Source organism: Triticum urartu, chromosome 2A (genome assembly GCF_056163025.1).
Source record: "Triticum urartu cultivar PI428250 chromosome 2A, HENAU_Tu73, whole genome shotgun sequence".
In the NCBI taxonomy this organism is placed as follows: Eukaryota; Viridiplantae; Streptophyta; class Magnoliopsida; order Poales; family Poaceae; genus Triticum; species Triticum urartu.
This window is the reverse complement of record NC_141874.1, coordinates 715,984,929-716,001,399: the sequence shown is the minus strand read 5'-3', so window position 1 is coordinate 716,001,399 and position 16,471 is coordinate 715,984,929. Positions and strand designations below refer to the sequence as shown.

The following is a 16,471-nucleotide window of genomic DNA, read 5'->3' as shown; positions in this document are numbered from 1 at the left end:
TCAGAAATACAAATACTTTTTGCAAATGCTCAAACATTTCTCGAAATTCCCTAATATTTTTCAAAATTCTCAAAAGAATATTTGAAAACGTGAATACTTTTTGAAATTCCTCAAAAAATTGAAACACTAACTAGTTTTAAATTAGTGAATAATTTTTTAAAGTGAGAATTTTTTCCTGAAATTCCGAGCAATATTTTAAACATAGTCGTTATTTGAAATTTCCAAACAGTTTTTGAAACATGATTTTTTTTTCAATTCAGAAAACATTCTCAAAAGGAAACTTGCTGAAAGGGAAAAAACCAAAGAAATATGATAAAAACAACAACAGGAAAAATAAAAATAAATAAATATGAATTTCCTAAAACGAGGATAACCAAAGTAGGAACCTGCTCCAAACCGAAATCTCTACGCACACTATGGGCTCGCGTAGTATCGATCGCTCGGTGTCTTGGTACATGTGAAACACCGACAATTTGACGCATTATGCCTCACATAGGATTTCCCATCAGTATGTGTGAGCCCGCGACCCCTCGATCGCTCTCAGAGTCAATCGGCCCAAACCGGGTGTAGCACCGAAACAGGAATTGCCTCTCACACGGACAGGTAGCGGCCCACAGCCCATTAAAAAAATCTTGAATTTGAAAACAAATGTTCATGAAGTTGAAAAGTTCATGAATTTGTAAAAACTGTTCACTAATTTTAAAATGGTTATCAATGTTAAAAAAATGAATTTGTAGTAATCCGCAAATTTAGGAAATTTCATGAAATAAAAAACCATGAGAATTTCATAAAATTTGGAAGAAAAAAATAAAGAAAACATAAAATAAAAGGAAAAGAAGAAAACGAATAAAAACCTGTGCTGAAAAAAAAACCGAAAGAAAAACCGCCCAGAAAATTGACTGAACCTTCTAGAATGTTCTGAAAACCAGTACAAAAGGAGCAGGCCACCTTCTTTCCATCTGGAATGGGTCCTCGCACATGCATAGGTCAGAACTTTGCATTGCTTGAAGCTAAGATGGCTCTAGCAAACATTCTTCAGCACAATACACTATGCTCAAATTGAGCCAAAGAAGCTCTGACGATGCTACACATTCTCTGGGCAGTGAGGAGCATCAAGCATGCAGTAATTTTTCAAGTTGTACCCAGCTACAAGTTTTATACTTTGAACTGAAGTAAAGTATATACGCATTGATGCTGTGATTCAGGATTCAACCAGATGTCCTAAAACCCAGGGGAATAAAGGACTGTCTGAAAACACTATCCTGACAGCTGCGTGCAGACAATGCAGCGCTCCCTCCGTTAAAGAAATATCAGAGCGTTTAGATCACTACTTTAGTGATCTAAACGCTGTTATATTTCTTTACAGAGGAGTACTTTCTTCGACATCAAAATGACGGGTCTAGATACATTTTGATCACCGGTTCAGAGCCGGTGCAGCCTGACCGGAACACCGTGCTGCGGGTGCAGTGTAAGGACGGCATAGGGCGCATGCATGTACGTCGGCGACAGCTCAAAAGAGAACCGCTGCAGGATCATGCTGATGGCCACCTTAGCCTCAAGCAGCGCGAAGTTCTGACCAATGCAGTTCCTTGGCCCCGAGCTGAAGGCGAAGAAGGCCCCTGGGTCCCTGCTTGCCTTGGACACGCCCTCGGCAAACCTTCCCGGGTTGAACTCGCCGGCGTCATCCCCCCAGATGGCAGGGTCACGGTGGATGAACATGAGTTGCAGCGCAAGCATCACATTCGGCGGGTATGTGACGCCTCCAAGCTCTATCTTCTTGTATGTTCGGCGGTTAATGAGCATCACCGGTGGGTACAGACGCAGGACCTCGTTGAATACCATCATAACCTGTCATACACAATTAGCAGAAAAATGTCAGAATCAAAAGCCATGAACCTTGCACTTATCTACTCCCTCCGTTCCTTAATATAAGTCCTTTTAGAGATTCCACTACGGACTACATACGGAGCAAAATGAGTGAATCTACACTCTAAAGTATGTCTATATACATCCGTATGTAGTTTGTAGTGGAATCTCTAAAAGACTTGTATTTTGGAACGGAGGGAGTAAGTGCCTAACTCATGTTACTGACAAGCTAGCAAGTACTGACAACTTTTAGGCGGCTAAGACCATTTAAATCTGGTTTGTTCTTCCCAAATACTTGTAGAACCTCCTCCCTGGCACGATCCTGCCACTCCGGGTGCATGCTTAGTAACACCACTGTCCATGAGAGTAGTACGGCTGTAGTCTCCATTCCCGCAAAGTAGAACAACTTGCATTCATCAATTACATCTTCCACGGTCATCCCCTTGTTTGTTTTGCCATCGGCATCACTGTAATCCATGTTTGACTCTAGTAGCAGGCCGAGCAGATCGTCCTTGTCAGTCCCTCCATTCTTCATGTACTTCTGCCTCTTCTCTATTATCCCCCTTAGAATCGCTTTGACCTCTGTATTTATAGCCTTCATCCTTCTGTTGTTTTCTGTCGGCAAGAGACTGAAGGGTGAAAATATCCGTTGGTTAGTTTCAGAAATGGGTACAGAAATTTCATTGAGAAAACATTCTGGAACACAGGAATCCACAGATGATATTTGTTTGTTTGGAACGAAATAACAAGGAAAATGAGGATCATACGAGAAGCCCGGGATGTAATTAGTCCGGAAAGATTGGACAAGGCGCTCTGCTTGCTCGGCTTGAAGTTGGAAAATCCGCCTGCCTTCTTCGTTGGTGACACCGAATGCAGCTCTTGAAATGACTTCCCCTGATAAATCCTGGAACTCCGACCAAACATCAAGCTCTATTGCTCCAACGGAAACAGTGACTAAATTCTCCCATCTGTCAATTAGTTCACTGCAAGATGCAGAGAATGCTGGCAACATCCGCTGTAATCAATTCCAAGTAAATGGTCAGGGAGAAATGGTTTGGTTTTTTTTGCCTTGTTAGTTAAATTTCCTACGATCATGTGATGTAACTAGTATTTTGCCTCGGATGTCTGACATATCCATCACAAAGGAAATTCCAACCAGTTGATATAACCCATGCTATTTATAACTTTAGTATTACAATTTACAGTAATTAGTTATTATAATACAGTAACTTTTTATCTTCTCCAAAGGACCTTTTGATAGAAAGTACAGTTACATACAGTGCTTCTAGCAAATTCGCAATTCCATTGGATACGAAATTACTGATTATAGCCTTATAGGGAGCAACTTGACAAACTATATTATATCCACCTGATTTGACACCGAATTTATATCGATCCAATTCTAGATTAGATATTGTGATCTGGAGTCTGATTTAGATATATTTACTGGATACACGAATCATGCTGTGTAGATACCAGTTCTTTTAGCAAAGACTAGTACAATATCTTTCAAAGTAAAAGAAATACAGTTTTTTTACAAGAAGTGAAATAAATACTAGTATTACCTTGAGCTTTTCTGCATGAAAGGCTGGATTCATAATCCTTCTGTGCTTGGCCCATTCTTCACCGTCAAGGACTGCGAGTCCGCCAATAAATACCTTTGCAAGGCGGGCTAGCTTCGTCTTATCGAAGTGGCCAAATTTATTTGCCAGAACTTGCCGAACCAGCTCAGGATCACTGATTGTGATTCTTGGGTATGGCCCAAACCATGTGAATGAAACCTTCCCTGTGATTTCAGCAACAGATGATGAGAAGAGCCGAACATGACACTGAAACAAAGAGCGTAATAACCTAATGGCATTTCTACATCAGAAGGAGCACGCAACCAGAAAAGATTGTTGCGGTGGCTGGCGCTGGTACATACCGTGCTGCTCCGTGACGCGGTGGAGGAGAGGGGAAACGCGCGGGACTATGTCGTGCGGCCGGTCCATTGGCACGGGCTTGGAGAGGGCCGCTCTCATGAGCCGCTGCTCCTCCTTGATGTCGCCTCTCAGGAGCCGGTACTGGGTGCCCCCGAGGCCCTGCGCCCTCAGGGCCCGTTCAATGCGCCTCGGGCCCCACCAGACCCACTCGAGCATCCGGACCGCCCACCACAGAGCTGCCATGGCCGCGGCGCCGGCGAGCAGGCTCCACGGCGAAGCATCGCGCAGAATCGCCATGGCTTCCTCCATTCCTCCGCTCGCTCGCTCAAAGTGAATGTCAAGACTGAAGACAGAGAGTGTGGACGCAGGCAGCAAGGACGGGCAGAGATATAGTCATGATGACCATCCATAATTGCTTGATCAAATAAAGCTATAAATAGATTATTAATTGCGGGAGCCTTAGCCGCCTTGGGGTAGGTAGGCAGGCGTTGATTTTAGGCAGGAGTTGATGGGTGGAAGAATTGTCATTGCAGACACAGAAAGGATATCTTTCGTGCATATCCGAACGAGTCACTTTTTATTCTCTACTCCACTATTTCTAAGTGATCCTTTTCTCATCTAAGATCACCACACAACGGAGCACGATAAACTCACCAACCAATCGCAGACCCATTCGTACGAGGTGGAAACGTCATTAGCCATGGATTAACTAGTGAACGATCCACGTATCTCACATGCGTCGGCCGAGGACTTTCGCCGGCCGGGAGACGTCAGGGAGCCGAGGCCGGCGGCAGAAGGGGGATACGACATGGGGAGTATCAGGGATGCGCCTGCGTACCTCGTATCCGCAAGGTGGTTGAGGTGCCGCTGCCGTCCACGCTCGGTGCTGGGGACGGTGCTGGTGCCTGCAGAGCGCAGACCTGGCCAATGGCGGCAGGGGAATCAGAGTGTGTGTAATCAGGCGCAGCAGCCAAGGGAAAGGAAAGGCCGGCGCCCCGCGCGCTCGTGTAAAGCCCGCCGTCAAACAGCAGCGAACCAGCACGAGAAGCCCACGGGATCTCACCAAATCCATGGGCTCTGCTGGACGATCTGATACGCCCGCGTGGTTTTATTGGGACTGTTAGGAATGCACTTGTCCTTTTCTCAAAAAAAAAAACCCCAAAGGAATGCACTTGTCCTGCATGATTTTCCTGGTGTTTCTCAAAAAATGGCTCTAATTGTCTTTGCTATGAGCAGTGAAGAACATAACGCTCAAGATATAGAGGAACAATGAGAACCTCTCTCTCATCACTGAACATAATAAGAAAGTTTTGTCTGGACATTCAGACAACCCCTCAGTGCTGATCATTCTAAAACCTGCGTTCATAACACTGATTTGTCTAACTGTGAACACTGAGAGAAGAGAGCACTGAAGATATAGGCTGAAACCTGCCGAATGCTGCAAAGCCGATGGCGGCCGAGGCAGGTAAGGCGAGTAGAAGAGGAAGCAGCAGGAGTGGCAGCTTCCCCTGCTCCAGCCCCCATTGTGCGATGCCTCTTCACTGAAAAAAATCATGGACTAACTGAAATAACGGAAGACTAAACAATGAAAATACTGAAAAAGTAACAATATGTATTGAAGACTGACGAAGTAGACCATCAAACTAAATAACTGAAGAACATAGAAGAAGAAACACAAAGCTCCTCTGATTTGTTATGCAAACAAACTGAATACTGACAGACAACTAAGAAATACTGTTGACAACCTGCATTTTGGACTCAGCAAAATACTGAACGTTTCCATGGCTTAATGGACAGGTCCATCGGTTCAAACTCATAACCAACATTTTCACTTTCGCATTGCCGGCATTTGCAAAGTTGTAGCAGAGGGTTTGCGCACGTAGTTTGTCAACAGAAATGATCTCTACTACCATCTCAGCTACAAGATGTAACATACAAGGAAATAACAAAGAACAAAGGAAACCAAAATTGAAGAACAATGAACGATGAATGAGGAGAGAAAATAATAAAGTAACTGCACAAGTGGAAATGAAGAGTAAAGTAGTAAGGTGAGACATGTAGAAAGATTGAAAACTCTCTGAAGACAAAAACTGAGCAACTGAATATTGACTGAATAAAGGGAAATACTAAAAACTGAGGAAGGGAAACTGAAGAAGACGCACACTAAAGAAAGAAATAAAAGAATGAAGGATTAAAAACTTGTCTGCAAACAAACTGAATACTGACAACTAAGAACTAAGAGACTAAGAAAGAGAAACTGAATAAAAGGATGAGAAAATGAAGAACTAGGAGAAACTGATTTTAACTAAAGAATGATAACTGAGATGAATGAGGACTGAGCACTGCCCTATTATGGAATCTGAGTAGAACATCCAGCCCGATCTTGAGTTGGGTCATACAGACAAAGTTCTTCCATATCCCTTTGAAGATGTATTGTCAAACTGATTTAACTAAGCAACTAGGATTCAAAGCTTAATTAGAGAAGACTGAAAAAACTGAAAAGTATGAACAATAAGCAAATTATCTAGATAAATAGAGCTAAACCTTAAACAATAATAAAACAAAAAAAAATCTACTTGACATGGTTCCACAAAACCAAATGCTCAAAGTAGCTCTGGATCTCAAACCTAAAACTGTATTCAGTCATAAAACAAAAGGTTGTAGACAAATCAAAAAGACTGTAGAAAGTGACACTGAAAAACTATTATTTATCTCACAAACCATGACACTAGAGAAGAAGAATCTTTCTTTCGGAGACAGGCAAAACAGTGAGTTCTACTTTATTAAGTAAGCTAAATCCAAAACAGAACATCGTGCATCACGACTTATCTTACAAAAGTGTGCATGCAAAGTTAGGCCGAAAAAGCAACCCATTTAAAAAACAAGTCGAGTGAAATTACATGATACTCAAGTAAAAATCAGTTACAAAAGTCAGCTTGGAAAAAAATACTAACAAAAACACATATAAAACCACCATGTCACCATTAGCAAGCATTCATGAATCATACCAGTAAGTAGTAACTAAAATGAACTCAAAAGTAAACTATATATTTGTAGCAGATGAATCTCAAAGACCAGCGTGTGACTTGGTTGCAGATGGTAGTATATAACAGGGAGGTAAAGAAAAAAATATAAATGAAAAATAGTTACGTACAAATGCAAAAGGACACGTGGGTATTTACAGACTGACCACACCAACGGAATTTAAAGAAGTACTCAATGAACAAATGAACGAAACATAAATTCCTAAAACACCCGTGCGCAATCTTGTTTGTGTAGGAAAACACATGCATCCACTAACACGTGTGCGGAAAAATAGAAAAAAGTCGGGCAGCATTTATGCCACAGGTTGCAGAAATGCGGGCTGTGATTCGATACTGACAAAATGCAGAGTTCAAGCCGGGGAAAACAAAATGTAATTAAGTAACATGGAAGTAGACAAAACAAAAACTGAATACTCCCTCCGTCACAGTTTAGAAGGCATAGTTAAATTTGCGTGCGTTTCCACAATAGACAAGGTTTAGGGCGCATTACATTTATTTCTAGTAGCTAATTAGTACTCCGATATACTATTTCTATATGCATGCGTAGTGTGAATGCTATTTTTTAGCCCATCTCACAAACAATAGATAACCACCTAGGTCCCAGAGAATTTCCAAGCGCGCCTTCTAAACCGTGACGGAGGGAGTACTAGAAAATGACTACCAACGGCAACTAGTACCAAACTAACACTACAAAAAGCTTAACCGAATAATTTAGTACTTCAAGCTAAACTGAACTGAATGGGTACTAGTTGGAGTACAGTTCACTGAACTGAATGGGTACAGACTACAGAACAGGGGCTAAAAACATACATGCCGCTGCTGGTGAAAAGCAGATAGATCGTGTACTACCAAGCTACCACAGGGATCCATTCGTCCCTCCATGCTTGATCAGCAACACACTGCCACCAAATGCCGCAGAGATCAGCACTGAACGCTAGCAGTGTCCTGAAAAATTGAATCACCGGCACTCCCCAGAAAAAACGAATCACCACATTTCTGCAGCGGGCCTCGATCCTCATGTGCCTAGTTTCCCGTCAGATTAGTGATGTACTGATACAAATTGACCCCGCCACTCATAGAACCGAATCCACATCGACTGAAAACCAAGTGGCACACCGGGCAGGGACTAGGGGAATCGATTTTGCAGAATTAAGCAGGCCGGCACCGGCAGAGAATGGATTTATGCAGGGCTGGGCAGAGGCGCTACATGGATGAATTCGAACAAGACAGGAGAGGAAGAACAGGAGGGTTCGAGAGAGCTCGGCGGAGAAGGGGAACGTGGTTCGGGAGCTCCTACCTGCCGCTCTCTGCGGCAGGTTGTCGCTCGCACGCACAGGGGGTCTACGCCTGGGCCGGCCCGATTGAGAACTGTAGCTCCAAAATAAAGGCCCGATCAAAATCTGTAGCACAAAAGTAACAGCGCCGACCGGGTATCGAACCCAGGATCTCATCCTAGCGTCAATGTGATACTACAAGTGGAGCTAGCAAGCTTAAATATTCAAAATACAGCACAAACCTTTAAGAAAGAATTACCGAGCGTAAATCCGAATTTTTTTTCGAAATTTCAAAAGCATTTTTCGAAAAAAAAAAGCTGAATGTTTTGTGAAACGCAACTACTTCTGAATATAGTGAACAACTTTTTCAAAAACTGCCACATTTTCGAAAATCATGAACAATGTTTGGATATGGGAACGATTTTGTAATCCCAGAACAAAGTTTGTAAAGGTAAAAAAAATTATGAAACCGTGAACGTTTTTTGAAATGTGAATAAATTTTGAACCGCGCATTTTTCAAATTGTGAATATTTTTCGAATTATGAGCAAATTTTGAAACCGTAAACATTTTTTGAATTGTGAATTTTTTGAAATATGAATAAATTTCAAATTCGTGAACAAAATTATAAGACGGCGAACATTTTTATAAACTGTGAAAAAATTTTGAAACGGCGAACATTTTTCGAATTGTGAACAAATTTTGAAACATGAACACATTTCAAATTAGTGAACAAAATTATAATGCTATGAACATTTTTCGAATTGTGAACAAATTTTGAAACCGCAATTTGTTTTCTAATTGTGAACAAATTTTAAAACATGAATACATTTCAAATTCATGAATAAAAATTATAAAATTCTGAACATTTTTCGAATCTGCAAATAAATTCTGAAAAGCGTGAACATTTTTGAATTGTGAACAAATTTTAGAACAGGAACAAATTTCAAATTCATGAACAAAATTATAAAATTATGAACATGTTTCGTTAAACCATGAACATTATGAAAATAGAAACAAATGAAAAAACAGAAAAAGGAAAATGAGATAAAAAGAAAATAAAATAGAAAAACAGAATAAAGAAAAAACCTATTCAAGGAATCTTCTAGAAGTTTCCAAAAACCAGAAAAAAAAACCAGCTGTTCCCAAAACCGGAGCGTTGGAATGGTTAAACGGGCCGGCCCGGTTGCGTCGCTGCTCGGTCGCTCGCCTGTGCGAAGCGCCCACAGTTTGACGCAGCGAGCGGCAAATAGTATTTTCCGCGTGGTTCTTCTGCTAATCCGCGAGCCTTTGGGCCGTATGACTGTGCTGGGCTGCCATATAACATTCCGCAGTTTGACCCAAAGACGCGAGAGCAGGATAGCGTGTTGCTTCAGAAGAAACGCGTCCTCTCATGTCATTATTTTTGCGGGTGAAAAATGATCTTATATTATAGCACAGAGGGAGTACTTCAGAACGATCCACCTGTTGCACTCCCTTCGTTTCTTTTAGTCTTCATATAGAATTTGTTTGAAGTAGAGTTTGACCAACTTTATAGTGAAAAATATCAACATCCACATTACAAAATGAGTATCATTAGATGCATCATGAAATGAATTTGCATACTTTATAGCTTTCATATTCTAGATGTTGAATTTTTTATTATAAATTTAGTCAAACTTTGCATAGTTTGACTTCAGACAAATCTTATACGCGAAATAAAAAGAAACGGAGGGAGTATCTTATTAAGCCCCTTGGTTTAACCTTGCCACATGTTGAATGAATTTCGCATGCAGAATATTGTCTGGCCAGGGGCAGAGTTAGAAAATTTAGCCATTGGGTTCATGCATTGTCTCATTAGGACGATTTGGTACGAAAATAAATAAGTGATACATCTTCTTAGGATAAAAGTATAGCGCTCAAAAACAACATAATGAATGAAAATATGATATCACCTGTCACATATTGTATTAACATTAAAAACTGAAGAGGGTGGAATATACTGGTTTATAAAATTAGGCAGTGGCCTTAAAGTCCTCTGATTACATATCTTCGCATAATCTCATCTTGCTTTTTAGGATTTTTTTTAGACTCTGAAATTCTCTTCCGAACCGATCATCATGTTGATTTGGTCATCAATTTCTTTTGGGAAATTAAATACCTTTGCATGGCCTACATAAATCAAAGTGCATGGGATAAGCTGTTAGAAATCTAGGGAAAATACAACATACACATGAGGGAGGTTATTTACATTGAATTGGGGTTATAATTGTTGGCTTGTCGCTCAACAGGGTGCTGTGGCAGATTAATGGCTGAATGTAGAATGCAGAACCTGCGAATAGGAGAGAGATCACCCGAGTTTTGTTACGAAGCTAACAAGAAAGCGGCTGCTGCCAAGTATCATAGTGATGGCACGGAGAAATGATGCACTAACAGGGAGCCCCTATGTCTCGCTATAGCGAGACGCAGGGAAGCCTCGCGTGAAGAGGAGAGCGAGATCGGCCAGCCCAGGCGCGTTGGAGGCCACAACCTTGTTTTTTTTTCTCATTTTTAGTTTTGCTTACACTTCCAAATATTATAAAGAAATATAAATATACAAAAACTCTTTATATAAAATATTTAAATATATATATTAACCAACCGTTTGAAAAATGTTAGATGTGTATAGAGAAAATGTTTCTCTTGTATACTAAAAATATACAATCTATGTATATAAAAATATTAATCAAACATTTGCAAAAATGTTAAACATGTATTTCAAAAAAATTAATCAAACATTTGAAAAAAATGTTAAATGTGTATAAAATAATGTTAATCTTGTATTGAAAAAATGTTAATCAAGCACTTAGAAAATGTTAAATGTGTGTAGAAAAAATGTTGACTATGTATTCAAAAAATATTAATTTTGTATTTGAAAATTTTCAATCAAGCATTTGAAAATATTAAATGTCTATAGAAAAAATGTTGAACATGTATTAAAAAATGATAATCTTGTATGTTAAAGATGTTAAACATGTATTAGAAAAATGCATTAGATATATAGAAAAATGTACAATGTGTATGGAAAATGTAGACATCAAAAAATAATTTCTCAAAACAATGTTAATCATGTATTTCAAAATGTTAAAATGTGTATATAAAAATATTTCAGATGTATAAGAAAAATGTTAAATTTGTATTGAAGAAAAGCGAGAATGTGTTGAACAACAATGAAACCAATAAAAATGACAAAAAATGAAGAAACACATTAAAAAGAAAAAAGAAAAAGAAAGAAAATGGAAAACCCGATGAAACCAATTCAAAAGATACCCTTGAGTTGTGAGCATGTTTCCCAAATCTATGGGCATCAAGCCAGGGGAACCTCACCAAATAGACACCCTTGAGTTGTGAGCATGTTAAAGTTGTGAAAAGTAACCGAGCAACTTTTCTAGTCTCCTTCTAGGGAGCCGGAGGGGCGAAGCGATGATCTGAGAAGATTCTCCATTGAGACTAAAGTTCTGGGTGCGACAATAGAAGGGGAGATTGCGCAAAGACGAAAGAGAAGGAAAGGATATGGGAAAGAATTTGTCACCTCAACTTTATAGGTGTGATGTTTAGACGTACCATGATGATACATTTAGAGTCCTTAGGGATTACTCCGCATGTTTCCTAGGCGTCGTGCCTTGTGTGTGTGCATGGATCGAGGGAAAGAAAATAAAATACCCTTAAAAGTGGCTCTCAAGGCCCACTTTGACTCCCCTTACTGGGAATATCGAGGTGTGGGACCATGAAATTGCCGGAGCCACCAAGGGTCCTCGAGAGTATACTTGGCCTATAGGGAATTGACTTCGATGTAAGAGACTACGGACTTGAAGCCCCCCATCACGGGTCTTCGGATCCAATAAAAATACACTATTTTCAAAGGGAGCCTTGTTAAAAGACGTCCCAATTACCTAGAGTATATCATTGCTCGGGGGTCAACAATGAAACGTTAATAAGGGCTTGAAATCCCGAGGAGTCCTCGGATGTGAAGCCAATTTGGAAGATCGAACTTGCATATGAAGCCAAAGACGAGAAGAAAAAGTTATTCTGAGGAGTTATTCACGATGATCGGCTTAAAGACTAATTCAGGAGCTACTGGAGGTGTCCAGGATTAGGGGTACTCACCGTGTCGGCATATCACTCATGGGTCGGGCCGAAGACCACCGACAACCAAAGAATGAGCCACGTAAGCTATGGCCCTCGGCGTACTCAAGATGGAATCCTCCTAAGACTTGGCGTATACTTCAAGGCATATTTATCTCCAGATGCAACCGACCATGTGTAACCCTAGGTACTCCTCGGCCCCTATATAAGACAATGGTTTAGCTCTATAGAGGCAGGTTAGATCCATTCATATGATCTTGAGGTTGGTCATCTTGTACTTTGTACCCTATCCAAAATCAATACAATACAACCAAGACGTAGAGTTTTACCTCTTCAAGAGGGCCCGAACTTGAGGTAAATATTATGTCTCTCTACTTCATGTTTCCATCAACCTAAGACAACCAGCTCGGGACCTCCTATCTGAGATCTGCTGGATTTAGCTCCAACACCTGGTGCAGAGCGACCGAAGAAAATCCACGAATGGTGGTAAAAATGGCCACCTAGGGCTCACCAGATGCGCCTCCCGCAACCGCCGCCGAAGAAGATGCCCTCCGGCCCCCATCGCCTGAACTGCCGAAAGCAGTCGGTGGCTCACCGCGGACTGCATCGTTTGCTAGAAGCAGAACGACGACGACGACCGACTGTGGCCGAAAGGTCGCCACTAGACCCACCAGTCGTGGGTCGACACGAAGCGGGGGGAGGGGGGAGGGCAAGGAGGAAGGTTCGGCGGTGAGAGAGAGTGAAGAGTGTGGTGTGAATATGAGGGTGGCGGTGAGGGGAAAGAACAACAGGGGTTACGAAGCGTCACACCGGTCTCCTGCGCTTCCCCGGGCGTGTAGGCGGCCGCCACGCGTGGCTCACCCAGGCCTGGCTCGGGGAAAACGGCTGATTCGGGAGTTCCCACTCAGCCTGGTCCGGGACTGCTTTGGGGTTCGTGCGGGCTAGTATTTGCATGGAGCCTAGCCTACCAAACCGGCCGATTTTGCATCCAACAGACATGTATGGGCTAGATGCATAGTTCATATTTGGTATTGTAGATATAAATAATATTCTCTATAAATTTGGTCAAAGTTTATAAAATTTGATTTTTCAAAAAATCTATACACACTATATTATGAAACGGAGGGAGTGTAAAAAACAAAAAACAAAATCTAAAAAAATATGGAGGTGGCACACCCTATGAAATATCCCTGGCCCCAACAATGATATTATAGATCATATATGAATGAATCTGAATATGTGAACAAGCGAGCGTGCATTTACATCATCCAAAGTGAAAGTATTATTTACAAATATTTGAATAAAGTGAAATTTATCGAAACAATATCATGGTCTTGCAGTAATAATCCACTGTGTGATTTCTTTCCTCAGCAACCTCCACCGCCTCCTCCACCTCCACAGCCACCACCTCCTCCCCCTCCGCCGCCACAGCCACCACCGCCTGTGCTAACACCGCTGTCTCCAACATAGACGCCTGCGCCTGCGCCCGCTCCAGCTGCCCAGTAGGAGCCGCCATGACCACGTCGAGGCTTCTTCCCGCCGGAGCTCTTGTGGCCGGCGCAGCCGAACACGGCGACGGCCACGATCGCAACCGCAGCCACGAAGGCGAAAGCTAGACACACGACGCCGCTGGGCGTGAAGTGCATGGAACCGGCGGTGAAGCCTTTTGCCGCGGCAATACCCATCGCCCTGACCATCTTTGCTGCCGCTGCTCGATCGAGAGCTTCTCCTCTTGATCAATTGTTTGTGGAATGCCGGTCGACCAGGTACTTAAAGTCTTTGCCCGGAGAAAATGTCAGCGGACTTACGCGGTTGCTCTGTCCTGCACTCCACTGCTACCGTGTGTTGTCAACGTAGTAGTTCCATCGTGATTCTCATCTTGATTGTCTGTCGTTGGGGTCGGCGACGACGGGGAGTACTTAATTAAAGGAGGTGCCCATAGAAATGGCAGCTGACTTGTTCAATTACTACTAGTACAATACTATCCATCGTGTTGTGTATCGGCCGAGTATAGACGACGTTGCGCATCTTTGAAATTGGAACTTTCCTTGGACGCGTGTGCCAAGCTAATTGGCGCTGATCGTGAATTCTCGTCAAGTCGTCCGACGCGTCTGCGCGAGGGCCTCGGAGTTGAAACGTCATGTCAGCACCCACCACCGTCAATCTTTTTTGAAAGAACACCACCGTCAATCTCGTGGAACATCTTGTTCAGTTTCAAACATTTCTTCTCTCTGGTAATTTCGTACCGACATGCATGGTAGGATAGGTTCGTGGAAATTTGTTCTAGACAGGGCGTATATGCACGCCGTTGCCTCTGACTCTATCCAGTTGCTTCGTTTGGACGGAAGGAAGACGTTGTACTCTTTTTTTTAGGATCGCCATCGTACTCAAATATTCATGCAACACGGCTGGGCCTCGAGGCGGCCTTGCCACTGGGCCTACTGGGCACTCGACACCAAGTTCGGCCTCTCGCTAGTGAGCACTTGACACCAAACCTCAATCACTTCTCTCTTTCACCACAAGGTTCATTGGAGAGCTGGAAAGTATTAAAGAAAGCAAACCAGCTCGGATCTCAAGGGTAGACGGGGGCATACATAGAAGAACTCGCCCAAGAGCCCCTCTGCCAAACCATGCTAAGCTTCATGTGGACGCTGACGTGAAACCAGGACGGGGCGGTTCTGCAGCGGTGGTGTGCAGGGATGCCGACGGGAACTATTTGGGTAGTACTGCTTTGGTGGTGGAAGGAGTGGATGACCCAATGGTCTTGGAGGCGCTGGCATGTAGGGAGGCACTCTGTTCAGCCGAGGACCTCCTTTTGCAGCATTTTGTGGTAGCGTCAAATGCAAAACAAGTAGTGCGAGACATTGCTCAAGGCTCTCTAGGCAAACACAGTGCAATTATCAGCGAGATCAAAGCTCGTTCTACCGCTTTTTCTTGTAGTTTCATTTTTGAAGGTCGAGATAGTAACATAGAAGCGCATAGCTTAGCTAGATATGCTCTTAATCTAGCCTCAGGGTGTCATGTGTGGTTTGGCCAACCACATAATGTAAGCATTACTATCTGTGGAATTCGATCAATAAAGAACAGACTTTCCCCTAAAAAAACCAAACCAAATTGGCTTGTACCGACGTCTAATTCATGGGACCGATGGGTCAGGTCGGCATGAACTAACATACCTCATCGTTTATGTGTACCCCAGTCCCGTAGGAAAACATACATCACGCCCGATGGATTCAAGGGGCACATCTATAAGTCGCTTGTTGCGAGTTCTATTCACACGCTGCCTAACGACTTCTACACATGCCATGCTAAATTGGCAAACCCAGCCACTAAAAAGCATCTAGGAAGGGAACCAGTGTAGTGATCCTAACTTAGCTTCTACGGACCACTAGTTAATTGTAGTGGTTTTACATTAATCGTGTCCGACATATACCTTACACGTGCTAAATTTGATTTAATGTTTAGTATGGGTAAAGGAAGGAAATGGAAATTTTGGTTTAGTTGAGATTTTGATAAGATTTGATTTAACTTAGGTATCGGTAGGGGAAGACAAAGAAAATTTGATTAGTTGAGGTTTTGGTATGATTTGATTGAGTTAATAAAAGACACAATTTGGGTAAATTTTGGTTGAGTTAAAACAAGAAAATGTTTGCAGTAGGACAAAAAAAATTACTGATTTGGTTTAGATTATCCTAGAAGGGGAGGGAATGAGGAGAGGAGGTGAGACGAACGTACCAACTCCTTTTAATAGTAGAGACCTTAACGAATTATTTGGGCTTCAGGTTTTCACTAGTTTAGATAGGGTTCATGACTTTGTCAAAAAATATTTATACGCTTAGAAATTGGTCATATCATCAAAAAATGTTCAAGAGTTTTAAAGATTGTTCTTGAAATATTGAAAAAAAGTTCATACCGTTCAAACAATGCTCCTGATGTTCAAAAAATGTTCACACGTTTACACGTTTACAAACTTATACATGTTCATGAATGTAACACAATTGTTGTAGCAATTTAAAATAAATATTTGTACTATTCAAAATATACTCATGGCATTTAAAAAATGTATATGTGTAAGAACAACCATTCATGAAATGTAAAAAATGGAACGTGCAATTACAAAAAATATTCATACCTTTCAAAAAAAGATTAATGACATTTTATAGAAATGTTCATGCGTATGAAGATATGGTCATGAATTATTTTAAAGATGTCCATGGAATGTAAAATTTTGTTTACACATTTTTACAAAAAAATTGTTCTGTT

The 16,471-nt window shown here is 41.7% G+C and overlaps 1 protein-coding gene across 2 annotated transcripts; it reads right to left on the bottom strand.

Annotated features, from left to right (window-relative positions):
* Positions 1-1,103: 1,103 nt before the first annotated feature.
* On the bottom strand, positions 1,104-4,781 carry LOC125530217 (cytochrome P450 CYP72A616). 2 transcript variants are annotated; one of them, XM_087545083.1, is made up of 5 exons: positions 4,627-4,781; positions 3,791-4,131; positions 3,432-3,652; positions 2,111-2,881; positions 1,104-1,848 (listed from the first exon to the last, which is right to left on the bottom strand). In XM_087545083.1, exons 2-5 carry the CDS (start codon positions 4,095-4,097, stop codon positions 1,423-1,425), a joined length of 1,725 nt encoding a protein of 574 aa, XP_087401209.1. In that variant the 5' UTR covers positions 4,098-4,131; positions 4,627-4,781; the 3' UTR covers positions 1,104-1,422. The 2 variants fall into 2 exon arrangements, with proteins under 2 accessions (XP_087401209.1, XP_087401210.1); XM_087545084.1 differs by lacking the exon at positions 4,627-4,781 and having other exon boundaries at positions 2,111-2,495; positions 2,634-2,881; positions 3,791-4,199.
* Positions 4,782-16,471: the final 11,690 nt, after the last annotated feature.

Excerpts from the sequence above, each read along its gene's own strand:
- LOC125530217 (XM_087545083.1), bottom strand. The coding sequence starts at position 4,097 with ATGGAGGAAGCCATGGCGATTCTGCGCGATGCTTCGCCGTGGAGCCTG. Across the intron at positions 3,653-3,790 it reads CCGCGTCACGGAGCAGCACG|GGAAGGTTTCATTCACATGG; the intron begins GTATGTACCAGC and ends CTGAAATCACAG. Across the intron at positions 2,882-3,431 it reads TTCATGCAGAAAAGCTCAAG|CGGATGTTGCCAGCATTCTC; the intron begins GTAATACTAGTA and ends AATTGATTACAG.